The sequence below is a fragment of the Macaca nemestrina genome, chromosome 15 (genome assembly GCF_043159975.1).
Source record: "Macaca nemestrina isolate mMacNem1 chromosome 15, mMacNem.hap1, whole genome shotgun sequence".
Taxonomy (NCBI): domain Eukaryota; kingdom Metazoa; phylum Chordata; class Mammalia; order Primates; family Cercopithecidae; genus Macaca; species Macaca nemestrina.
The window spans coordinates 84,267,992-84,294,340 of NC_092139.1; the positions used below are offsets into that span (position 1 = coordinate 84,267,992).

The window sequence follows — 26,349 nt, forward strand, 5'->3', positions numbered from 1 at the left end:
CTCCAAAAAAAAAAGCTGGAGTTGGGTGGGTGTGGTGGTTCATGCCTGTAATCCCAACAATTGGGAGGCCAACGCAGGTGGATCACTTGAGCCCAGGAATTCCAGACCAGCCTGGGCAACAGGGCAAAACCCTGTCTCCACAAAAAGTATATAGAAAAAAAAAAAAAAAATTAGCCAGTCATGGTGACACACACCTGTAGTCCCAGCTACTCTAGGAGGCTAAGGTGGGAGGATCGCTTGAACTCAGGAGGCAGAGGTTGCAGTGAGCCAAGATTGTGTGCCACTATACTCCAGCCTGAGCAACAGAGTGAGACTCTGTCTCAAAAAAAAAAAAAAAAAAAAAGCTGGAGTCTCATTCTAATTCCCCTCCCATTGAGTGTGGGCTGGGCTTCACTGACTTCTTAATAAATAACATGGGACAGAAGTGAGTGTAGTTGATTTCCAAGGCTAGATCATAAAAGATACGGTGACCTCCACCTTGCCCTCATTTGGATTACTCATTCTAGGAAAGCTAGACGCATGGCAGAGATGTCATGTGGTGAGGCCATTCAAGCAGCCCTGTAGAAAGGCCCACATGGTGAGGATCTGAGGCATCCTACCAGTAGTCAGGAGAGATAAGCTTGGAGGTGGAACCTCCATTCCTGGCAGACCCCTTGACCAAAACCTCATGAACCACCCTGAGGCAAAACCACCCAGCTAAGTCACTCCTGAATTCCTAACCCTCAGAAACAGGGAGATAATGAAGGTTTGTTGTTTTAAGTCATTACACTTTGGGGTAATTCATTACACAGCAAAAGACAACTAATATCTTGGTGATCAGGACTGTGTCATACTTAGCGTTATTAATCTTTAGGAGTTCTCAGCCTAATTCAACAGTGTTCCCCACATGGGCCTGCCTTGCTTTCATCCTTCCTCAGCCTAATTCAACAGTGTTCCCCACATGGGCCTGCCTTGCTTTCATCCTTCCTCCATTGTGGACTGAATGCCATAAGACCATTGCAGCCCATCCAAGGCAAGAACCAGAAATGGGCTGGGTTTTGCTGTTGTTTTAGTTGGTTTGGTTGGTTTGTCTGTTTGTTTCAGAGAAAGATGACAAAAGGTGCACTTCGGGAGATTCCAACATGATTATTGAATCAAAGACTGTGTGTGGATGTGGTAAGTCTATTAGATTCTCTGGGTTCATAAGCCAGAAAAAGGTAAGAACCATCCTCTAAGGAGAAATCTCACAGCTAAGGCTTGCCATGTTAAAGAGTTTGCACTTCCAGAAACAAGGGCACTCATGTCTACCCTGTACTGTTCTAGATGTCTTCCCATCCTGCCAGATGCACGGAGCACATATTCTGCAACCCCAGCTCTATCTTTGGGCAATGCTGAATAAACACTAACAAACTCGGGCTCTGTGGCTTACATTGTAAGCAGACCCCTTGCCCTGCTGTTACTTAACACATCTTTATTTTGTTTCCCAGTCGTGTTACGACACACTCACATTAAGATGTTCTTTCACATTCAAGTTCAGAATATTTGCTCCGTTCACTTGATTGAATTTGGAGACTTCCCAAGTCTTTACATCAGCACGTCTTCTGAGTTTATCCAGATTATGTTTTGTACCCTCTGTACAAATGGACCATGGATGTTAATTAGAAGGGCCTCGCCAGTTTTCAATCACATGTTACTCGTGGAGTTTGTTAAATTAGCTTTTGTCTCAGAGGGAGCTTCGATGCTTGGATTACACTATATTTGGAATTTGTAGCCTTCTGTGCACTGACTTGCCCCGCCTTCCTACCTGGCTTCAGAAGTCCAGGATTCTCTACCTTGAGCATCCATCAGAATCACCTGGAGGTCTCCTAAAAACACAGATTGATGGCGCACCCCTTGGAGTTTGGACGTGCATATCTGATCAGCTCCCCAGGATGCTCATGCTGCTGACCCACTTTAGGAAGTTCTGCATTAGGAGTTAGTATGTCTCTGAGCAGATGCTGGACCAGTATGTTCTGGAGACCATGCACTTCCCATCCCAGAACAGATGCTACTCCCTGTTCTCCATCCCCAGCCCCCAGCCACACCTATATGACCACAATTCTGTTCAACTGGTGCCCCAGCACTCATATCTGTGGGCCCTGCTCATCTCAAACGATCCATATTTTTCTCTCAGGCCTGCTTTGCTTTCAGTCATCCTCTGTTGTGGCCCGAACACCATAAAACAGCAGCCATTCCTGGCAGGAATACGAGGTGAGCCAGTTATTTTCAGGAAAGGTGACAGAACAGAAGATACACTGTGGGAAGTTCCAACCTCATGCATGTACAAGCTCGATGCCCTGGACTCTAAGCTGCTTGAGGGCAGTGTCTCTCTGATTCACCTCTGTCTCCTTCACAGGTCCCGTTATGCATGGTGCCTTGCACATGATGGGTGCTCAGTTAACATTAATAGGCAGGTGAGGCCAGGCGTGGTGGCTCACACCTGTAATCCTAGCACTTTGGGAGGTGGAGGTGGGCAGATCACCTGAGGTCAGGAGTTCAAGACCAGCCGGGCCAACATGGTGAAACCACGTCTCTACTAAAAATACAAAAATTAGCTGGGCATGTTGGCACGCATCTGTAATCCCAGCTACTCAGGAGGCCGAGGCTGGGGAATCACTTGAACCCGGGAGGTGGAGGTTGCAGTGAGCCGAGACTACACCATTGCACTCCAGCCTGGGTGACAGAGTGAGACTCCATCTCAAAAAAAAAAAAAAAAGCAACAGGTAAATGACTGTTCATACTCCTACTTTCTCCACAAACTTGCAAACATGTGTCTGCATCTAGACATCTGTAAACCTGCTATCACCCACACACATTTTCTATTAGTTAGGATTAGGTTTGGCTGCAAGTCACAGAAACCTCCAAAGAGCAGTGGCTTAAATAAGAAAGAAATGTGTTTCTCTCACATAAACGAAGTAGTTGGGAGAGAACAACACAGTCTTGGTATTGTGGTTCCACAAACTTGTTAGGTACCCAGGCTCCTATTTTGCTCCTTCACGGCCTTCACTGCACAGCTGCTACTTCGTGGTCTAAGATAGCTGCTCAGGCTCCAGCCCTTATGTTCACATGCCAGCCACCAGGAAAGAGACAAAAAGGGGTGTGCCATTTCCCTACAGGTGCAGTTCCAGGGGGTCTCTTACACCACTTCTGCTTACACCTCATTGGCCAAAACTTAACCACATGGCCATGCCTAGCAGCAAAGAAGACTAGAAAATATAGCCTTATGCTGGCTAAAAGTCATGGTTGCTTTTCCACATGAGAAGGAATAAAGGATAAAAGGAGGGAAATTGGCATATCCTACCTCACACCAGTAGGAGGCAGACAAAAGAAAAGAGAAGTCGGTTCCCAGCACAGGAATGGCAGGGAAGCTGTGGCTGGAAGAACAGGGGTGGAGGATGGGTAACAGGCCACAGAGAGATGGGCGGGTCCCCCTGGCTGGGGGTCAGGAAGGGCTTGCAGAAGGGTTTACTGCTCACTGTCTCTCTCTCTCTCTCTTTCTGTCTCTCTCTGTCTTTCTGTCTCTCTATCTCTCTCCATCTCTCTGTCTCTCTCTCTCTCTCTCACACACACACACACACACACACACACACACTCTCAGTCTTGCTAAAAGAGAATTCTGAGAAGGTGGAGTTCTCTGTAGGGAAGGAATATGTATTTCCTACTCGTCATGTTTCCCTGAAAATGGGACTTCTATTAATAATACTCCTGGCGGCCGGGCACGGTGGCTCAAGCCTGTAATCCCAGCACTTTGGGAGGCCGAGACGGGCGGATCACGAGGTCAGGAGATCAAGACTATCCTGGCTAATATGGTGAAACCCCGTCTCTACTAAAAAATACAAAAAAACTAGCCGGGAGAGGTGGCAGGCACCTGTAGTCCCAGCTACTCGGGAGGCTGAGGCAGGAGAATGGCGTAAACCCGGGAGGCGGAGCTTGCAGTGAGCTGAGATCCGGCCACTGCACTCCAGCCAGGGCGACAGAGCGAGACTCCGTCTCAAAAAAAAAAAAAATAATAATAATAATAATAATAATACTCCTGGCCTCTCTCTACCTGGGGAAGAGGAAACGTGACTTACCTGAGAGAAGCTGGGAAGGAAGAACCAAGCATATGTGGGTTGGTCCCCTCTCCTCTTTAGAAGCCAGCTGGTCCACCGGAAGTGTGTGTTCTGCCTGTCCCTGCAGTGCTGAGGGCTGGGCTTTATACCTGTGCCAAGGACAGGTAGATACCTGTAATCAAGGGTAGCATCAGCAAGCCCGTGTTGTCTCCCAAATAAGTGGTGTTCTCCAACAAGCTTTTAGCAGTAACAAAGCTGATATTTTTATTTTCATCTGTCCCTTGTCTATTTTTCAATGATTTAGATTTAAGCAGAAAAGCCTGGGTTCCTTTTGTGTGTGTGTGACAGGTTATCTGTCGCTCAGGATGGAGTTCAGTGGCGCGATCAAAGTTCACTGCAGCCTTGACCTCAACCAATCCTCCCACCTCAGCCTCCGAGTAGCTGGGATCACAGGCATGCATCACCATGCCCAGCTAATTTTTTTTTCTAGGCACGGTCTCACTATGTCGCTCAGGCTGGTCTAGAACTCCTGGCCAGTAATTCTCCTGCCTCCACCTCCCAAAGTGCTGGGATTACAGGTGTGAGCCACCATACCTTGTCTTTTTTTTTTTGAGACCGAGTCTGACTCTGTCGCCCAGGCTGGAGTGCAGTGGCACGATCTCGGCTCACTGCAACCTCCACCTTGCCACTGGAGCCCTCCAGCTTGTCACTGGAGCCCTCGGGCCTGTCTCTGCCTGTCGCTTCACCTTGTCATTCTCATAGTGCCTCTTGCTCTTGCCCTCCTTACCACGTGCAGAGTTTACATTCAGGATAGGACCAAGTGTCAGGTATTGATGCCACAGAGGCAATGAGCTCAACCTTTGGCATTCTCTGTTCTCCCTGTGCTTCCTGTCTTCAGAAGGGACCTGGGGAGTTGGGGAGGAATGGTCCCGAGATCGCGTGGGCACCTGAACTCACTACAACAGAGGTGGCCAGTTATTCTGCTTATCTGCGGGGGATGGGAAGGTGCAGTAGGGGTCTCTAGTCTGGGGCTGGTGGGGAAAGAGGCTGTAGGAGTTTTAGGAATAAATCACTTTTGGAGCCTGAGGCGGGAGGATTCTTTAAGGCCAGGAGTTGAGACCAGCCTGGGCAACACAGGGAGACCCCAATTCCAAAAAAAAACTGGCCTGGCACAGTGGCATGTGCCTATAGTCCCAGCTACTCAGGAAACTAATGTGGGAGGACTGCACCACTGCACTCCAGCCTAGGCGACAGAGACCTTGTCTCTTAAAAAAAACAAAAAAAAGGCCAGGTGCAGTGACTCACACCTGTAATCCCAGCACTTTGGGAGGCCAAGGTGGGCGGATCACGAGGTCAGGAGATCGAGACCATCCTGGCTAACATGGTGAAACCCCGTCTCTGCTAAAAATACAAAAAATTAGCCGGGCGAGGTGGCGGGCGCCACCTGTAGTCCCAGCTACTCAGGAGGCTGAGGCAGGAGAATGGCGTGAACCCGGGAGGCGGAGCTTGCAGTGAGCCGAGATAGCGCCACTGCACTCCAGCCTGGGCGAGAGAGCGAGACTCTGTCTCAAAAAAAAATAAAAAGAAAGAAAGAAAGTAACTCAGGGAGCTTCCTAGCCCAACGGACAGCTCTCCTCCGCCCAGTGCTCTTGATGGGGTGCTCCCATCCCAGCCCTGCCCAGCTTCTGCCTTTGCCATGTCCCCCTGTTCCCTTCCTATGTCCGTACTGTCCTCTCCCCACCCATCGTCACTTGCTCCAGGAAACTCTGGCCCAAAGTGCCTGAAATGCTGGCAAGGAACAGAGCCCTTGGCACGATCCCTGTGGAGGGTCAGGCTGGGTCATGGCTCCAAGTGCAGGCAGAGGAGAGAGCCCTAGAGATTCAGGCTCCCAGCTGCCCCTGGGCCAGGTGCGCCAGCCTGACTCCTTCTGCTCAGTCCAGTGTACCACGTTGAAGACAGGCTGGTTTCTTGTGGGAAAGGGACAATAAAAAGAAAAGGAGAGGAGGGAATGGAAGAAAGGAGAAGCTAGAGAGAAAGAGAGAGAAAAGGAAGGGCAAGAGAAGCTTGATCAAGGAAATTTTAAAACCTAACAGAGATGAAGAGGAGGGAGGAAGGAAACACTAGTAGACAGAGTTCTTTTTTTCTTTTCTTTTCTTTTCTTTTTTTTTTTTTTAGAGGCAGGGTCTCCCTCCATTGCCCAGGCTGGAGTGCAGTGACTGAGTCTCGACTCACTGTAGCCTCAACCTCCTGGGCTCAAGCAATACTCCTACCTCAGCCTCCCCACCACACTCAGCTAAATTTTGTATTTTTTGGCAGATACGGGGTTTCGACATGTTGCCCAAGCTGGTCTCAAACTCCTGAGCTCAAGCGATCCACCTGCCTTGGCCTCCCAAAGTGCTGGGATTACAAGCATATGAACCTCTGCCTGATTCTTTGGTTCTGATCACAGTCAGAACCAAAGAACTGACAGAGTTCTTTTTTTGTTTGTTTGTTTGTTTTTTTTTTGAGATGGAGTCTCACTCTGTTGCCCAGGCTGGAGTACAATGGCACGATCTCGCCTCAGTGCAAGCTCCGCCTCCCGGTTCAAGCGATTCTCGCCCCTCAGCCTCCGGAGTAGCTGGGATTACAGTCTCCCACCATCATGCCTGGCTAATTTTTGTAGAGATGGGGTTTCACCAAGTTGTCCAGGCTGGTCTTGAACTCCTGACCTCAAGTGATCTGCCTGCCTTGGCCTCCCAAAGTGCCAGGATTACAGCCCTGAGTCACTGCGCCCCACCTGGATCTCAAGTCTTGATAAGATTTAGGATTGATTCTTTCAGCAGGACTATTTAACAGGTGGTGTCCCTTCCAATTTGCATTCTAACGGTATTAGGGTTCTCCAGAGATACAGAGCCTGTAGCATGCAGATAGATAGATATATAGATAGACAGACAGACAGACAGACAGACAGATAGATAGATAGATAGATAGATAGATAGATAGATAGATAGATAGATAGAGATAGGAGACAGACAGATACATGAGGAGGGATTTATTAGGTGAATTGGCTCACATGATTATGGAGGCCTGAGAAGTCCTACGACAGGCCGCCTGGAGACCTGGGGCTGCTGGGAGCATGGCTCAGTTCAAGTCTGAAAGCCTCTGAACCAGGGAAGCTAAAGGCGTGACTCAGTCTGAGGCTGAAGGCCTGAGAACCTGGGGGGCTGCTGGTGCAAGTCCCAGCTCTAAAGGTCAAGACCCTTAGACTTCTGATGTCCCAGCTCCAGAAGAGAGACAGCAAATTTCCTCTTCCTCTGCCTTTTTGTCCTATCGGGGCTCCCAGCTGATTGGATGGTACCCTCCCATATTGACAGGGTGCCTTCCCCACTCAGCCCACCACCAACTCATACGCCAGTCTTCTCTGGAAGCAGCCTCACAAGACGCTGCTTTACCAGCTATCTAGGTGTCCCTTGATGCAGTTAAGTTGACACCGAAAATTAACCATCACCCCAATGAAGTACAGCCAGTCAAAGGCTGGGACCCATCCATGGCTGGAGCCACAGGGGCAGCAGTCAGTGGGGTCACTTGGAGTCAGGGCATGGGGAAACAGCACTGGGCAGTAGCTCCATCTGCTCAACCCACCCGTAAGCCTGGGCTCTGGAGGGCAACTGACTCCCCAGGAGCCTTCCCTCTGCCTGTCCCTGGAATCCCCTCCCCTCCTATGGGAGTCTGGGGGCCTTCAGGAGCTGAGCCCCTTGCCTGCATGCCAGTCTCCCTAGGAAGGACTTTGCAGGATGAGCCCAGGTTCAGCTCAGAGACTCTCTGGTGCCAGCTGCCCCTTCTCAGGGTCAGTGGCAGGAGAGTGTGAGGGCTGAGCTAAGTGCATCAACGCCCCGTTTGCCCCTGGGATTTGGGAGAGGCCGTGGCAGGAGCTGTATTTGGAGGGTCCAGGCACTGCCCTGACTGGGAAGTGCAGTGCAGCCTAGGGATGGGCCAGGGAGCTCACAATGCCAAGAGGGCAGATAGCTGGGAGTCTATCTGCCCTCCTGGGGAACAGCCACCAGGTACCCAGCAGGGAGGCTAGCAGCCTAGCCCAGGGACTTGCGTGGACTTCGCATGCTTCCTACATGCTTAGAACTCTGTCGGGCCAGGCGTGGTGGCTCCAGCCTGTAATCCCAGCAGTTTGGAAGGCCAAAGCGGGCGGATCAGCTGAGGTCAGGAGTTCCAAGTACTAAAATACAAAAATTTGCTGGGCACGTTGGCTCACACCTGTAATCCCAGCACTTTGGGAGGTGGCTGGATCACCTGAGGTCAGGAATTCGAGACCAGCCTGGCCTACTAAAAATACAAAAATTAGCCAGGCGTGGTGGTGTGCATTTGTAATCCCAGTTACTCAAGAGGCTAAGGCAAGAGAATTGCCTGAACCTGGGAGGTGGAGATTGCAGTGAGCCGAGATGGTGCCATTGCACGCCAGCCTGGGAGACAAGAGCAAAGACTTCATTTCAAAAAAAATAAAAATAAAAATAAAAATACAAAAACTAGGCGGGGTGTGGTGGCTCATGCCTGTAATCCCAGTACTTTGGGAGGCTGAGGTGGGCAGATCATGAGGTCAGGAGTTCAAGACCAGCCTAGTCAACATGGTGAAACCCCATCTCTACTAAAAATACAAAAATTAGCCAGGTGTGGTGGCGCACCCCTGTAATCCCAGCTACTCAGGAGGCTGAGGCAGGAGAATTGCTTGAACCTGGGAGGTCGAGGTTGCAGTGAGCCGAGATCGTGCCATTGCACTCCAGCTGTGGGCAACCGAGCAAGCCTCCATCTTGAAAAAAATAATAATACAAAATTAGCCGGGCATGGTGGTGTGTGCCTGTGGTCCAGATGAAGCAGGAGAATCGCCTGAAACCAGGAGGTGGAGGCTACAGTGAGTTGAGATTGTGCCACTGCACTCCCGTATGGGCAGCAGAGTGAAACCCTGTCTCAAAAAAAAAAAAAAAAAAAAAAAAAAGAGTTCAGAACAGTGTGGATACCGTGCTGCCTTTTGCATCGGAGTGGGAAAAACAATATATATTTGCTTTTGTTTATTTTGCATAAAGAAACACAAGAAACTAAGCCTGGTGGGAGAATGGGTGGGATGGGAAAGAGGACGGTGGAAAAGAGAGGTGGACACAAGCCTTTCGAATGTGTTCCTTTTCACACTTTTTGAATTTTTGAAATGTGATTCTATATAGATTCACATTTTAATTTTAAATGCAATTAAAATGTAAAATTCATTAAGGCGCTACTCTATCATCCTGTACTATGGGCTCTACTCTTTTTTTGTTTTTGTATTGCTTTGTTTTGAAGAGACAGAGTCTCGCTGTGTTCCCCAGGTTGGTCTAGAACTCCTGGGCTCGAGCGCCCCTCCTGGGCCTCCCAGAATGCTGGCCTACAGGCGCCGCCACCACCCGGCCTCTACTCTAAAAGCATAGAGGCCAGGATGACCCAAGGTCACCAGCGGCCCATGCTGCCTGGCAGCGGGTTGAGGCCGGGAGGGGACCCTGCGAACAGGCAAGGCCGTGTGTGATCTGTGGGAAGCAACTAAACCAGCGTATTCGCGGCGGGGGAGCTCTGTGCCGTCCCGCGGCCCCACCCCACTCCGCCAAAGGAAGCCATAGCTTGGCGCTGCCCACAGTGACGCGAGGGACCCCGAGGGCACCCGGGCCGGGGTGGACACGGGGGTGGGACCCGGTGCGGCCGGCAGGGGGCAGCAGCGCCGCGCCGCCCGCGCAGTTCCACAGGTGCGCGGAGCCTGGGGCCATCGCCTCCCGCCGGCCGCCGGCCCCAGCGAATCGCCGCCTGCGTTCTGCCGTTTCCCCGCCACCGCAGCCACCCGGAGCTCGGGCGGCCGCAGCCATCCGCAAGCTGCGGGGCGGCGGGGCAGGGCGCGCCGCTAGGGACGCCGGACAAAGGGAGCTCGCGGGCGGGGCCTGGGCGCCTACATCTTTGCTCCCGGGCAGGGAAGGGACAGGAAACTGAGGCTGTTTCCGGGGCTGACCCCTGGCCAGAGAGAGCAGGGCTCGGGAGGGTCGGCGCGGCCCGGAGGCGGCGCCCCCTGGAGGCCGGTGCGCTCTGGCTCTGCAGCTGGGGAGAACAGGGATGGAGGCCGACCGACCCCAGTCAGCTAGGAGTGAGGGGCGCCGAGAGCTCACTGGGATGCAGGTGCCGACCCCCGAAATCCACTCCAGACCAGCGAAGAAAACAGCTCTGTGTCCCAGGACGAGCACATACCTGCTGTCACCCACTGTGCGACCTGGAGGAGTTACTGACCCTCTCTGGGCCTTAATCAGTCATCAGAAACACAAACGCGTGGATAAGATGGTCTTTAGGCCTCTCCCAGCTCTGCTATTCTGTGAATCTAAGAAACTCTAGTCCCTCCATCAGTCCCCACCCCGGGCTGGCTTAGCCTCAGGGAGGCCTGGCTGAGCTGGGGCCCTCATCCAAGGTGCATGGTTCCTCAGCAAAGGCGTTTTGGAAGGCTGGGTCCCACCCTGGAAGGTGGCGGAGGAAGAGGCTATTGGCTAAAAAGTCTGGACAAATTCAAAACCAGCAGCTCCGCCCTGTTTTTTTCAGAGCACAGCCAAACCCAAATCACACCTCTGCACCCACCTTGCTCCAGAGATCTCGGCAGCATTTACAGCCCCCAAATGTTATTTTTACACCCTTTCCACGAAGGGAAGGACAGAGGAGGGTAAGCTATTTTTAGGATGACTGCTATTTAAAGTAACATACTGGGCTGGCAAGGTGGCTCAGGCCTGTAATCCCAGAGCCTTGGGAGGTCCAGGCAGGAGAATCACTTGATGCCGGGAGTTCCATACCAGCCTGGGCAACAAAAGGAGACCCCATCTCTATTAAATAAACAGCCGGGGTGGTGGTGCGCGCCTGTCGTCCCAACAACTTGAGAGGCTGAGGCAGGAGGTCAAGATCATAGTGAGCTATGATCACACCACTGCACTCCAGGCTGGGCAGTGAGACCCTGTCTCAAAACAATAAATTAGGTAACCTAGATTATGTATGTAAAAATAATATTTCCAACCCTGAGCTTACAGATGCATTTTCATACCGTCCTCCCGAAGAGATCAATTCCTGTGAGAACCAAGGATGGCACCAGTCATTGAAATCCTGACCATGGGAAACAGCCATTTGGGATTCGGGGATGGGTGGCTGAGACAGTTTACAGAATCTCATTCTGGTGAGCTTTAAGAATGGAACAGGCAGGCCGGGCGCGGTGGCTCAAGCCTGTAATCCCAGTACTTTGGGAGGCCGAGGCGGGTGGATCACGAAGTCAGGAGATCGAGACCATCCTGGCTAACATGGTGAAACCCCGTCTCTACTAAAAATACAAAAAACTAGCCGGGCGTGGTGGCGGGCGCCTGTAGTCCCAGCTACTCGGAGGCTGAGGCAGGAGAATGGCGTAAACCCGGGAGGCGGAGCTTGCAGTGAGCCGAGATTGCGCCACTGCACTCCAGCCTGGGTGACACAGCGAGACTCCGTCTCAAAAAAAAAAAAAAAAAAAAAAAGAATGGAACAGGCACCGGGTGCGGTGACTCACGCCTGTAATCCCAGCACTTTGGGAGGCTGAGGCAGCCAGATCACTTGAGGTCAGGAGGTCGAGATCAGCCTGGCCAACATGGTGAAGCCCCAACTCCACTAAAAATACAAAAATTAGCCGGGTGTGGTGGCGTGCGCCTGTAGTCCCAGCTACTCGGGAGGCTGAGACAGGAGAATCACTTGAACTCGGATGGCGAGGTTGCAGTGAGCTGAGATTGCACCACTGCACTCCAGCCTGGGTGACAGAGCGAGACTCCGTCTCAAAAAAAAAGAAAAAGAAACAGGGACATCTTCCTGAGGAAGGCTTGGGCTGCTCTCCTTGAAGGTGAGGCTGGTTGCAGTCTTTCAGGGCCCCTCGCAGGCTGAGGCTCCTGTAAGTTTTCTCTTTTCAGCTAGTCTTTTTTTTTTTTTTTTTTTTTTTTTTTTTTGTGACGGAGTCTGGGTCTGTCACCCAGGCTGGAGCGCAGTGGTGCGATCTCGGCTCACTGCAAGCTCCGCCTTCCGGGTTCACGCCATTCTCCTGCCTCAGCCTCCCGAGTAGCTGGGACTACAGACGCCTGCCACCTCGCGCAGCTAGTTTTTTGTATTTTTAGTAGAGACGGGGTTTCACCGTGTAAGCCAGGATGGTCTGGATCTCCTGACCTCGTGATCCGCCCTTCTTGGCCTCCCAAAGTGCTGGGATTACAGGTGTGAGCCACCACGCCCGGCCTCAGCTAGTCTTTTCAAACGAACACACCTCCACCTCGCTTTCCTCCTTCCAAATGAAGAGCTGATCTAGAGCAGGCACAGATCCAGATTTTGGGGCAGTCCTGAGGTTTATACATATTTGAAGGGTCTTCTTAAGGAAAAAAGAATAAAATCTGACTAACACACATTTCCTCTGAAATGGCAGCTTCAGTAGTGCTGCTAAGGTAGCCTAGCCCTCCATTCCAGAGGTCACTTCCAGTCTAACAATTCCATCGTTTTCTCTTCTTTTTTCAACTCTTTCCCTCTTCCTGCCCATTTTTTTGTTTTGTTTTGTTTTGGATTTTTGTTTGTTTGTTTGTTTTTGAGACGGAGTCTCCCCCAGGCTGGAGTGCGGTGGCATGATCTTGGCTCACTGCAACCTCCCCCTCCTGTGTTCAAGCGATTCTCCTGCCTCAGCCTCTCGAGTAGCTGGGATTACAGGTGCCCACCAACATGCCTGGCTAATTTTTTTGTATTTTTAGTAGGAATGGGGTTTTACCATGTTGGCCAGGCTGGTTTCAAACTCCTGACCTCAAGTGATCCACCCACCTCAGTCTCCCAAAGTGATAGGATTACAGGGATGAGCTACCACACCTGGCCATATATTTCCATTTTAATATGCATAACTTGTATTTATGTGTCTATACACACACACAAACATACTCCAGTACCAATGAGCACATCTGGTGCCTAGATCAGGGCTGCTAAATATTATTCTCTACTGAAAGGAACAGAGCTCCCTGAGAAATGGCTGAGCTCAGGCATGACACAGGGAAAGTACAAAATGAACCTACAACATTTTATTGCGTAAGAAAATAAGGAAGTCTGGCCAGACACAGTGGTCCACACCCATAATCGCAGCACTTTGGGAGGCTGAAGTGGGCAAATTGCTTGAGCCCAGGAGTTTCAGACCAGACTGGACAATATGGCAAGACCCTGTCTCTACAAAAAATACAAAAATTAGCCAGACGTGATGGTATGTGCTTGTCGTCCCAACTTCTAGGGAGGGTGAGGTAGGAGGATCGCTTGAGCCTATGGGGTCAAGGCTGCAATAAGCTGTAATGGCACCACTGTACTCCAGCCTGGGGGATGGAGCAAGACCCTATCACAAAAAAAAAAAAAAAAAAAAAAAAAGAGAAGAAAAAGTAAGAAAGTTCTCAAAAAATTATAGAACTTTATCATCAGCCAACTTAACAGGACTCCCATGGCCAGATGTGGAATAGTATAGGCATCACAATAAATAATGCTAGTAATGGATTATAGCCCATTGAACACAACCTGAATCCCTGAGTCGTACTGGTAGAAGGAAAAAAGGGGCCGGGCATAGTGGTTCATGCCTGTAATCCCAGCACTTTGGGAGGCCCAGGCGTGCGGATTGCCTGAGGTCAGCAGTTCGAGACCAGCCTGGCCAACATGGTGAAACCCTGTCTCTACTAAAAATACAAAAATTAGCCAGGCGTGGTGGCAGGCGCCTGAAGTCTCAGCTACTTGGGAGGCTGAGGCAGGAGAATTGCTTGAAGCCAGGAGGTGGAGGTTGCAGTGAGCCGAGACTGCACCATTGCACTCCAGCTTGGGCAACAAGAGTGAAACTCTGTCTCAAACAAAAAAAAAAAAAAAAAAAAAAGGAAAAAAGGAAAAAAGGAAGGCGAGAGGGAAGGAATTGTTCTTCCTTGCAGCAAAATGGCAACTAACAAATATGGAAGAAATGGTAGAATTAGAAAATCACCATTTTGGCCAGGCACAGTGGATTACACCTGTAATCCCAGAGCTTGGGAGGCTGGTGAGAGGATTGCTTGAACCCAGGAGTTTGAGCCATATTGGGCAACATAGTGAGACTTTGTTTGTACCAAAAAGTTGTTTTAATTAGCTGGCTGCAGTGATGCACACCTGTAGTCCCAGCTACTTAAGAGGCTGAGGCTGGAGGGTTACCTGAACCCAAAAAGTCAAAATGCAGTGAGTCATGCTCATACCACTGCACTCCAACCTGGGTGACAGAGGGAGACCCAGAAAAAGAAAAAAGAAAAAAGAAAAGAAGGAACGAAGGAAGGAGGGAGGGAAGGAAGGAAGGAAGGAAGGAGGGAGGGAGGGAGGGAGGGAAGGAAGGAAGGAAGGAAGGAAGGAAGGAAGGAAGGAAGGAAAGAAGGAAGGAAGGAAGGAAGGAAAAAAATCACCATTTGATGGTTGTATTTTCTGAAATATTTTCCAACAACTTCTGTTATCCTATATATTCTTTTTTATAATGTGACTTTGACAATCTTCTATCAAAAGTTGGGATCTCTGTCTCCTCCTCTTAAAACCAGGAGGTGTTTTTTGTTACTGTTGGGAAATGATGCCATGTGACTTCCAGAATCTTCCATTTATTCCCTGGAATGCTTACCCCAGAAGTTGAGGCCAATGGGAAGAAGCCCAAGCTAGCCATAGGAAAGCAGCAGCTGAGCCCTGGGGCTGTATAGAGAGGTGACTCCGGCGGCCCGTCAGCTCCAGCTCTGCCTCCACTGTGACAAGGACCTCATGAGAGACCCCGAGCAGAACTTCCCAGCTGGGGTCTGCCCAAACCCCTGACCCACAGACACTGGGAGAGCTCATAAATATTTTTGTTTGTTTGTTTGTTTGTTTTTGGTTTGGTTTTGAAACGGAGTTTCGCTCTTGTTGCCCAGGCTGGAGTGCAGTGGTGCCATGTCGGCTCACCGCAACCTCTGCCTCCTGGGTTCAAGCTATTCTCCTGCCTCAGCCTTCCAAGTAGCTAGGATTAGAGGCATGTGCCACCACGCCTGGCTAATTTTGTGTTTTTAGTAGAGATGGGGTTTCCCCATTTTGGTCAGGCTGGTCTTGAACTTCTGACCTCAGGTGATCCACCCGCCTTGGCCTCCCAAAGTGCTGGGATTACAAGCATGAACCACCATGCCTGGCCCCACAAATTTTTATTTTTGTTTCAAGCCACTATATTTTGGGATAATTTTCTGCACAGCAATAAATGGAACAGCAACCATGATAGTAATAGCAGATTTAGACAAAAGTCCTCAGTGGATGCAAGCAGTAATGGGTAAAGTTTTAAGGAGGAGTGAAGACTTTTACATAAAGTGTCTTCTCTCCAAATATTTAATTACTGAGGGAAAAATGGTAACTTCACAGTGGCAGATTCTGGCAGAAATCAATTTAAGTGATCAAAGTCGGCATCATATTGAAACAAATTAACATTGTACGCATCAGTATGCTGGCAAATGTGTAACAGCTGGCTGGTGGGGACATGGATTTGTAACATTTGCTGATTTTTGTGGCACAAAACCTCCCACAAGCCTGGTGGCATGGCTCATGCCTGTAATCCTAGCACTTTGGGAAGCCAAGGCGGGAGGATGGCTTGAGGCCAGGAGTTTGAGACAGGCTAGACAGTATAGCCTGATCCCATCTCTACAAAAAGTAAAAAGATAAAGAAAACTTAGCCGAGGTGGCGGTGCACCCCTGTAGTCCCAAGTACTTTGGATGCTGGGCAGGAGGATTGCTTGAGCCCAGGAGGTAGTGGCTGCAGTGAGCAGCGATCCTGCCACTGCACTCTAGCCTAGGCAACGGAGTGAGACCCCTGTCTCAAAAAATATACATATATATATCCCATCAAGACCAATTTCAGACTCCTAAAAGTTTAACAACAAGCTGGAAGTGTAACACTTGGCCCCATTCATGTGCCCCTGGTGTGTACACTGAGAAGGACAAAACCTTGTTGCTAAGGTGCTCCTCTCAAAAGTGTATCCCCTGAGCCTCTTCCCAGGGAAACGTTAGAGGAACCTGAAATGAGGGATAGTCTGTGAAATAACTGGCCTGTACTCTTCAAAAATGAGGTTCCAAAACACAAAGGAAGACTAAGAAACTGTTTCAGACTGAAAGAGACAAGAGATTTGACAACTAAATGTAGCTTGTGATCCTGGATTGGGTTCTGGACCAAAACCAAAACAGAACAAAACAAAGCTCAGCGGGGCCAGAGCCAGATACTAGCATTTTTTCAATGTTAATAATTTTCTGATTGGGATGGATGTGCTGTGGCTCCGTAGGAGAATATCATTGTCTTTAGGAAAGGCACACTGGAGAATCTAGGGATAAAAGGCATAATACCTGCTACTTAGTAGTTAGAAAAAAATAGGATATATATAGAGAGAGCAATTAGATAGAGACAGAGAAAGAATGATATATCGAATCAAATGTTGTAAATGTTAATAACTGGGGGGACCTGGGCAAAGAGAATGTTAGAGGTTTGTGTTGTTGTTGTTATTTTTGTTTGTTTTTTGAGACAGGGTCTCCCTTCATTGGCCAGACTGGAGTGGAGTGGTGCAATCTCAGTTCACTACAACCTCCGCTTCCTGCGCTCAAGTGATCCTCCCACCTCAGCCTTCTGAGTAGCTAGGACCACAGGCACACCCCACCATGCCCAGCTAATTTTTGTATTTTTAGTAGAGATGAAATCTGGCCATGTTGCCCAAGCTGGTCTCAAACTCCTGGCTCAAGCAATCCACTCGCCTCGGCCTCCCAAAGTGCTGGGATTACAGACGTGACCCCCTGTGCTTGGCCTGGTAAGAGTTTTTTGTACTATTCTTGCAACTTGTTTGAAATTATTTCAAAATGATCAGATAAATGCTCCGTGGACATTTAGTTCAATAGGATTGGCCTATGCAATGAGGAATAAAGTCAAGAAGAAAGAACTGGGGCCGGGGATGGTGGCTCACGCCTGTAATCCCAGCACTTTGGGAGGCCAAGGTGGGCAGATCATGAGGTCAAGACCAGCCTCGCCAACATGGTGAAACCCCATCTCTACTAAAAATACAAAAATTAGCCAGGTGTGATGGCATGCGCCTGTAAACCCAGCTACTCGAGAGACTGAGACAGGAGAATCACTTGAACCCGGGAGGCAGAGGTTGCAGTGAGCCAAGTCCAGGCCAGAGGCTGTCTGTGTCTGCCTGTGCTGGAGGTCCCCTGCAGCCATGGCAACTTGCTACAGAAGTCCATTCTGCTAAAGTCCATCTTTACTAACTATTAAATGTAAGTTAGTGGAGTTGGGACCTAAAAGAGATCTTCAGGGATTGGGTAAGGCACTGAATCACCTGCAGAGTTAGACAGGACTCTAGAGGTTGTCTTCTTCCACCCAGGCACAGCTTGTGGTTGCTGACTCCTGGTCGCAAGGCTTTTACCAGTTCCCGGAACCAAATGGTGATAAACTAGGAATGGAGAGAGGGCTCGCCGCTGCCTGAGAGCTCCATACAGGTCATGGAAGATGGCTGAGAAGACATTCGCATCCACCTGGGGCTTTTTTTTTTTTCTTTTTTTTTGAGACGGAGTCTGGCTCTGTCACCCAGGCTGGAGTGCAGTGGCCGGATCTCAGCTCACTGCAAGCTCCGCCTCCCGGGTTTACACCATTCTCCTGCCTCAGCCTCCCGAGTAGCTGGGACTACAGGCGCCCGCCACCTCGCCCGGCTAGTTTTTTGTATTTTTTTAGTAGAGAGGGGGTTTCACCATGTTAGCGAGGATGGTCTCGATCTCCTGACCTCGTGATCTGCCCGTCTCGGCCTCCCAAAGTGCTGGGATTACAGGCTTGAGCCACCGTGCCCGGCTGCCGCCTGGGGCTTTTAAGGAATTCTTTGATTCCCTGCCATCCTTGAGTTGGGTGAGGACAGGGCTGGTTTCTTGCATCCTTCTTCCAAGGCCAGGTGAGGAGCTGGACTCTGATCTCTGATCACACCAGGTCTTTTATTTGGGGCGGCTCTGCTCTACTCCCCACTGCCTCGGCTGCTGGCTGAACAGACACAGTGACAGCCACTCATTCAATGCATTGTTTATTGAGCCCTAACTAGCTTTGGGCCCAGGCTCTGGGTTCGCAGCAGGCGTGAAACAATCAGAAACAATCATGAGTGCCTGCCCACATGGGGCTTACAGTCTCGCAGGGCGAGACTGTAGACACAGAAATAAATATCTGATTATAAATTGTGATTCGAGGCATGACAGAAAAGAGCAAGGCTCCCTGAGAGAAACAGGACGGGCATAGGAAAACTTCTCTGAGACAGTGACATGAACCTGAAACTTGAAGGGTAAAGAGGAGTGGGCAAGACAAAAGGGGAAAGAAGGAATGTTCCAGGCAGAGAGAAGGAGAAGAGACCCAGGCACAGTATAGAGCCGAGGACATTTGAGGAAGAACGGGCCGCCGGGGTCAGGGCCCTCAAGGTGACTGGGAGAGGAAGGCGCTGGAATGGATCCAGATTAAATCAGATGCTGTATGCCCTGTGGAGACATGGGGTGTTCCTCTAAATGCACTGGGTTGTAAGCAAAGGAGTGACCTGATTTAATTTGATATTTTAAGTCATTCTAGGCCAGGCGGGTGGCTCACGCCTGTAATCCCAGCACTTTGCGAGGCCAAGGCAGGCGAATCACGAGGTCAGGTGTTCGAGACCAGCCTGGCCAACATGGTGAAACCCTGTCTCCACTAAAAATACAAAAATTAGCCAGACATGGTGGCGCATGCCTGTAATCCCAGCTACTTGGGAGGCTGAGGCAGGAGAATGGCGTGAGCCCAGGAGGCGGAGCTCGCAGTGAGCCGAGATGGTGCCGCTGCACTCCAGCCTGGGCGACACAGTGAGACTCCGTCTCAAACAAAACAAAACAAACAAACAAAATGCCATTCTACTCTGTGAAAAATGAGCTGGAGGAGGCAAAGGGAAGAAAGGGGAGATCAGTGAGGAGGTGTTGTCATAGCTCGGGCAGGAGCATGGTGGCTTGGACTCGGCAGCAGCGTGCAGGTAGAGTGCCACTATTGGAGTCCGGATGCGGGATGCGTTCTAATGTAGGGAGTGGGGGACAGAGCAGCATCAAGACTTGCACTGAAAATTTCTGCTTTGAGTAACTGGGTGGAACAGATGGAGGTGTCCTTCACCAGCTATGGGAAAGGCCAGGGAAAGGTTTAAAGGGCTGAGTGTGGTGGCTCATGTCAGTAATCCAGCACTTCAGGAGACTGCGGCAGGAGGATCACTTGAGGCCAGGAGATGGAGACCAGCCTGGGCAACGTAGCAAGACACTCTTTAGAAAAATTAAGATAGAGAAAAAGAAAGGTTTAAAGGGAAGAGACCTGGCCGGGCACGGTGGCTCAAGCCTGTAATCCCAGCACTTTGGGAGGCCGAGACGGGCAGATCACGAGGTCAGGAGATCGAGACCATCCTGGCTAACACGGTGAAACCCTGTCTCTACTAAAAAATACAAAAAACTAGCTGGGCGAGGTGGCGGGCGCCTGTAGTCCCAGCTACTCAAGAGGCTGAGGCAGGAGAATGGCGTAAACCCGGGAGGTGGAGCTTGGAGTGAGTTGAGATCCGGCCACTGCACTCCAGCCTGGGCGACAGAGTGAGACTCCGTCTCAAAAATTAAAAAATAAATTTAAAAAAAAAAGGGAAGAGACTGAGGGTCCAGAATTGTACCTTGTCAGTTTCTGAGATTCCTGTGAGCTCTCCAAGTGCATAAATCAATGTGGGAATCATTAACAAATAAATGGTATGAGAAAGCAAAGGAATGGATGAGACCACCCAGGAAAAGAGTACAGAGAGAGAAGAGAAATAAAGAGGAGAGAGTTAAAGAGACCAGAAGAGGCCAGGCATGGTGGCTCAGCCTGTAATTCCAGCACTTTGGGAGGCAGAGGTGGGCAGATCACGAATTCAAGAGATCGAGATCATCCTGACCAACATGGTGAAAACCTGTCTCTACTAAAAATGCAAAAATCAGCTGGGTGTGGTGGCACATGCCTGTAATCCCAGCTACTCAGGAGGCTGAGGCAGGAGAATTGCCTGAACCCGGGAGGCGGAGGTTGCACTGAGCCGAGATCGTGCCACTGCACTCCAGCCTGGGCAACAAGAGCAAAACTCCATCTCAAAAAAATTTAAAAAATAAAAAAGTAAAGAGACCAGAATAGAAGAGAGCCCAGGACTGAGTCCTGAGGAAACAGCACAGAGATCAGAGAGAGGAGGAGACTCTGAAATAGGGAAACTGGAAGAAATGGCCAGAGAGAGGAGAAAACCAAGAGGGTCAATGTCACTGTGATTGAGAGAGAATATTTCCAGAGGATGACTTTGGTCAGCCAGCCAAGTGCTTCTGACAGCGTCGCTCCACACAGAGGCCGTTGATTTGGTGGGGACATGGAGCTGATTCAAGAACGAGTGAGAGGCAGTGACAGCTGGTGTGAGAAGACAGCTTGTGGAGGGCTGGCTAGCTTCTCCTCACTTTGTAGCCACATCCGCTATGAACTTATCCCATCTCTTCTTCCAGATTTCCATGAAAGTATTTTTCTCCGTCTCCAACAGGGTGCTGTACCTGCAGGAAGAGGAGAGGCCCAGGTCAGCCTCAGGGCAGGGGCTGGAGACCCGGGCAGGGAGCCTGAGGGGACATTAGAGCCTTGCAGAGCACCCTCCCCAGGCCAGCAGCAAGGACTAAACAGCCATGATGATAAGGAACCCACAGGAACCATCAAGGCATCTGTCTCAAGCCTCCAGAGAGGCAAACACAAGCCTCAGGCTACAAGGAGGTGGGCCTGGGAGGACACGGGACACTCACCTGATAGAGTTCATGGCCAGCTGTTTGAGGGTCCTCAGGTCAGCCTTCATCCCCCCAATGCCCATGAAGGCTTCATAGAAATCGTACGACAAGCCTTTGGCACCAAACATGGCTGGATCATCAGAGCTGATTACCATGGGGTGCCCAATGGCCATCAGAGCGGCTACAGGGTGGTTCCTCAAGTCAGACACCAGTTTTAGCACCTGCCCAATAGAAGGCAAGGGAGAAAGATGAGCTCTGATCCCTGAAAGGAGTAGTCACAAGTGAGGTGAGACCTTGAGCCCCATCAGCTCCCTCTGTCTTCCCATCACTATCTCCCCAGTATGGGGATGACTTCTGGGCAGAGTCACAAGGAGACACAAGGAACACAGCCAGTCCTCATGCTCCTCCTCTGGTCCTGCTCAGAGAAGCGCTAACTGAACGCAGACACAGAGGACCCCAAGAAACCGTGGGGAGCAGCATCCCATGGCCCATCCCACTTCACTGGCCTCCCCCCATGTCCTTTTGCTTTGTCTACAGTTTTGCCCAAAATCCCACCCCACTGGGAACCCTCCCTGCTGTCTCATTCTTATTGGTGGCTTAGGCAAAAGGCCCCAATAACTTTACCAACAGGGGTGGGAGAGTGGAGGGATGTAGGTAACAAGAGACTTAAGGAGAGAGAAGTTATACAGGGAAAAGTTTGAGACAGCAGAGGTAGTGGTTAGGGGAGATCATATGGGATTAGCCGCATGGGTCACACGTACCTGGTTAGAGATGGGACAGACTTCTATGGGGATGTCCTTTTCCCAGGAGTAAGCCCTGGCTGCGGGGTGTTTACTCAAAGCAAATCCATGGCCGATTCTGGTAGTGTTCAGCATCAGAGCATCCAGAATGTTCTTGTCTATGGAAGTGCCCTGCCAATCTGAAGACAGGTGAATGGTCTTCCATGGGCGATGGATGGGTCTGACCCACCCGCCCCCACCGACCGTCCTCAAGTAAACAGCCCCCCATGCACAAAAATGAAGAAAAATTAACATTAACACAAATACACACACCGTTTCCTTTTAACAATGCTAAAGAGAGGTATGATATGGCTTTATTAAATTAATCATCTAATTTATTAATTTATCATTCTAATGAGAAAGTTGAAACTTAATAGCTTTTATAAATTGACCAAAGAAGTTCACATAGTAAATAGCAAACCCGGGGGTTTTTTTTGGTTTTTTTTGAGACGGAGTCTCACTTTGTCGCCCAGGCTGGAGTGCAGTGGCACGATCTCGGCTCACTGCAAGCTCTGCCTCCCGGGTTCATGCCATTCTCCTGCCTCAGCCTCCCGAGTAGCTGGGACTACGGGCACCTGCCACCATGCCCAGCTAAGTTTTTGTATTTTTAGTAGAGATGGGGTTTCACCATGTTAACCAGGATGGTCTTGATCTCCTGACCTCATGATCCGCCCACCTCGGCCTCCCAGAGTGCTGGGATTACAGGCATGAGCCACCGCACCCGATCACAAAACTGAGTTTTAAACCTCGGTCTCTCTGACCCCACAGTCCGCTTTCCTTCTTCCTCTTTTGTGGGACTTTTTTTTTTTTTTTCCAAGATGGAGTCTTGCTCTGTTGCCCAGGCTAGAGTGCAATGGTGTGATCTCGGCTCACTGCAACCTCCGCCTCTGGGATTCAAGCGGATTCTCCTGCCTCAGCCTCCTGAGTAGCTGGGATTACAGGTGCCCACCACCACACCCGGCTATTTTTTGTATTTTTAGTAAAGACAGGGTTTCACCATGTTGGCCAGGCTGGTCTCAAACTCCTGACCTCAGGTAATCCACCCGCCTGGGCCGCCCAAAGTGCTGTGATTACAGGCGTGAGCCACCGCACCCGGCTCTGGGACTCTTACGCTTATAATCTTTACAACAATGAGTCACAGGTTCTCTTATTTACAACATCAGTATAACTACCTGTATGTGCTCACTTTAATTTATATATGTAATAGTACTGTCAAGATGTTATCACTTGCCAGGTGACTGCAAACATTCTTGTGGCCTCCCTTCTCCCCTGCCATCCCCATCACACCTTTCTTGCAGCTAGGGCCCTCGGTAGAGGATGAAAGGTCAGATGTGCCTTTCTCAGTCTCCCTTACAGCTAAAATAGCCTTAACGCTGGCCTGGGAGGGGAGCTGTGGGGAATTCCTCCCTGATAAAAGGAGATCCACTGGGAGGCTGTCTCCTATTTTGCTTCACTAGATGTGGTCACCCCAAAAGTGATTTACCATCTGACAGCCAAGTGGGGCAGAGTCACCCACACAATGGGCATAGCAGAGATTGCTTCTCATATGAGATAACAAATGTCCTTATTGTAAAATCTGTGGGATGCATGTACTCTATTCTTGCAGCCATAAGCATTCTAATGGATCTACATATAAAATATGAACATCCGGCTGGGTGTGGTGGCTCACACCTGTAATCCCAGCACTTTGGGAGGCTGAGGCAGGAGGATCGCTTGAGCCCAGGAGTTTAAGGCCAGCCCTGGGCAACATAGAGACACCCTGTCTCTACAAAAAAATACAAAAATTAGCCAGGCATGGTGGCATATACCTGCAGTCCCAGCTACTTGGGAGGCTGAGGTGGAAGGATAACCTGAACCCAGGAGGTGGAGGCTGTAGTGAGCTGTGATCATGCCACTGCACTCTAGCTTGGGTGACAGAGTGAGAGTCCGTGTCAAAAATATGTATATATATGAAAACTCCACTTTTCTGATAGAAATAAAACTCAAGAATTTTCATTCGTACCTAGCACATGTATTTTGGTGGATTGTCACTGGTTTTTAAAGATTTCTTCTTCTTTTTAAAAATAAGGACACTACTTTTAAGTATTAGATACCCAAGTCCTGGCAAAATCATCTCCAAGGAACATACATCTTGGAATTGTTAGGTCCTGTGCTGCAATGTTTTGTACTGCCAGAATTATTTCACACATAAGTACGATTTTCCCCAACCAGACCACACACTCTTCAAGGTTAACAACACCCTCACCCAACCCCCTCCCCCTCAAACAATTCTTCTGCTCTCCTAGAGCAGACTTTGATCTAAATTGGATCTAAATTGACTCGAAATGTCAGGAAAAAGAGATTAATGCACAAGGTCCCTTCCTCTGAGAGATGGTGTGATAAAGCAGAGCTTAAGCCTGGGCGGGAAATAAAGCTGCCCACCAGTCTCTCCACCCCTCCTTGGTCTTCTGAGGGTGACAGGTGGGATGCTGCAGAGAGCTGCCCTCCTGGTTCCGGCCTCCATGGGAACAGCCTCCTCCCAAATCTTCCTTTGGATCTGAAATTGCAGCCATGATCTTGCTTAGTTAGGGTTTCCACATTTTAAGGACTGGAATACGGGAGGGGCTGAGATGACTGAGCGAGCCCAAGGATGGAGTTCTGGGGAAGAAAGATGTGGCTGGGCTAATGGCATTTCAGGAGGAACAGCAGCCAGGGCCTGCATGCGGCAGGGCAGGGTTTCCTCTCCTACGATAATGAGGGACAGAACATCCTAAAGACAGGGAGCAGACCTGGTTCTCCTCCCTCTTCCGCCAATTTCCGGCTGCGTGGCTTTAGGCAGATCAGTGAACCTCTCTCAAGCACAATTCACTTGGAGGATGGAGAGCGTCAGAAAAGGTTCCAATTCATACACATTATATACATGCATCAAAATATCACATGAGGCCGGGTAATCCCAGCACTTTGGGAGGCTGAGGCAGGCAGATTGTTTGAGGTCGGGAGTTCAAGACCAGCCTGGTCAACATGGTGAAACCCCATCTCTACTAAAAATACAAAAATTAGCCAGGTGTGGTGGCAGGTGACTGTACTCCCAGCTACTCCGGAGGCTGAGGCACAAGAATCACTCGAACCCGGCAGCCAGAGGTTGCAGTAAGCCAAGATCGCACCACTGCACTCCAGCCTGGGCGATACAGCGAGACTCAGTCTCAAAAGAATTTTTTTCCATGGCTCACGCCTGTAATCCCAGCACTTTGGGAGGCCGAGGTGGGTGGATCACTTGAGGTCAGGAGTTCAAGACCAGCCTGACCAACATGTTGAAACCCCATCTCTACCCATCTCTACTAACAATAAAAAAGTTAGCCAGGCATGGTGGTGCCTAAAACACATTTTTATAGCCAAAATAGGATGATGTGAGTTTGCAGGATTATGCCTGCACCATGAAAAATTAAAAAAAAAAAAAAAAGAGAAGAAGGATGCAAATTCAGACTCCACCGCATACCAGCTCTTTAACCCTGGACCACTAACACTGTGTTTGGAGCCTTGCGCTCTTCATCTATCATATGGAGATTAAAACATGAGCAGGACTGGGGAAACAATTAGAAATAAATTAGAAAAAGCCGGGCGTGGTGGCTCACACTTGTAAACTCCAGCACTTTGGGAGGCCGAGGCATGCAGACCACTAAGTTAGGAGATCGAGGCCATCGAGGCTAACACGGTGAAACCCCACCTCTACTGAAAATACAAAAAATTAGCCAGGCATGGTGGTGGGCGCCTGTAGTCCCAGCTACTCCGGAGGCTGAGGCATGAGAATCTTTTATTTTTTATTTTTTATTTGAGACGGAGTCTTGCTCTGTTGCCCAGGCTGGAGTGCAGTGGCGAGATCTTGGCTCACTGCCAGCTCCACCTCCCACGTTCAGGCCATTCTCCTGCCTCAGCCTCCCGAGTAGCTGGGACTACAGGCGCCCGGACCATGCCTGACTAATTTTTTTGTATTGTTAGTAGAGATGGGGTTTCACCATGTTAGCCTGGATGGTCTAGATCTCCTGACCTCGTGATCCGCCTGCCTCAGCCTGCCAAACTGCTGGGATTACAGGCGTGAACCACCGCGCCCAGCCAGAGAATCCCTTGAACCTGGGAGGGAGAGGTTGCAGTGAGCTGAGATGGTGCCACTGCACTCCAGCCTGGACGACAGAGCGAGACTCCATCAAAAAAAGGAAGGAAGGAAGGAAGGAAGGAAGGAAGGAAGGAAGGAAGGAAGGAAGGAAGGAAGGAAGGAAGGAAGGAAGGAAGGAAGGAAGGAAGGAAGGAAGGAAGGAAGGAAGGAAGGAAGGAAGGAAGGAAGGAAGGAAGGAAGGAAGGAAGGAAGGAAGGAAGGAAGGAAGGAAGGAAGGAAGGAAGGAAGGAAGGAAGGAAGGAAGGAAGGAAGGAAGGAAGGAAGGAAGGAAGGAAGGAAGGAAGGAAGGAAGGAAGGAAGGAAGGAAGGAAGGAAGGAAGGAAGGAGACATGTAAAGTGGCTGATTCTATTATCCTGTTATTCCTTCTCCATGGGGCTGTTGTCAGTATTAAATGAGATAGAGCACAGAAAAGGGCTCTGGAAACACCTATAGGCTCTAACCCTGAGGCATGGGCACTGCTGTCCTGTCTCCTGGCAGCAGGCTGGAGTCCTGCCCAGGGCCACTCCC

The 26,349-nt window shown here is 50.0% G+C and overlaps 1 protein-coding gene and 1 long non-coding RNA gene across 3 annotated transcripts in view; both read right to left on the bottom strand.

The window, feature by feature from the left end:
* Positions 1-1,454: 1,454 nt before the first annotated feature.
* Positions 1,455-10,807, bottom strand: LOC139358659 (uncharacterized). Its single transcript, XR_011613864.1, has 3 exons — positions 10,695-10,807; positions 4,092-4,219; positions 1,455-1,611 (listed from the first exon to the last, which is right to left on the bottom strand). It is a non-coding gene; the product is annotated as an uncharacterized lncRNA (long non-coding RNA).
* A 7,354-nt stretch (positions 10,808-18,161) lies between these two features.
* ADA2 (adenosine deaminase 2) overlaps positions 18,162-26,349 on the bottom strand; it is a 50,173-nt gene continuing 41,985 nt past the window's right edge. For both annotated transcript variants that reach the window (XM_071079974.1, XM_071079975.1), the window contains 3 exons: positions 21,674-21,831; positions 20,931-21,133; positions 18,162-20,690 (listed from right to left, as the gene is read on the bottom strand). In XM_071079974.1, the coding sequence (XP_070936075.1) occupies positions 20,597-20,690; positions 20,931-21,133; positions 21,674-21,831 (455 nt within the window). In that variant the 3' untranslated portion in view covers positions 18,162-20,596. The remainder of the gene's footprint in view (positions 20,691-20,930; positions 21,134-21,673; positions 21,832-26,349) is intronic.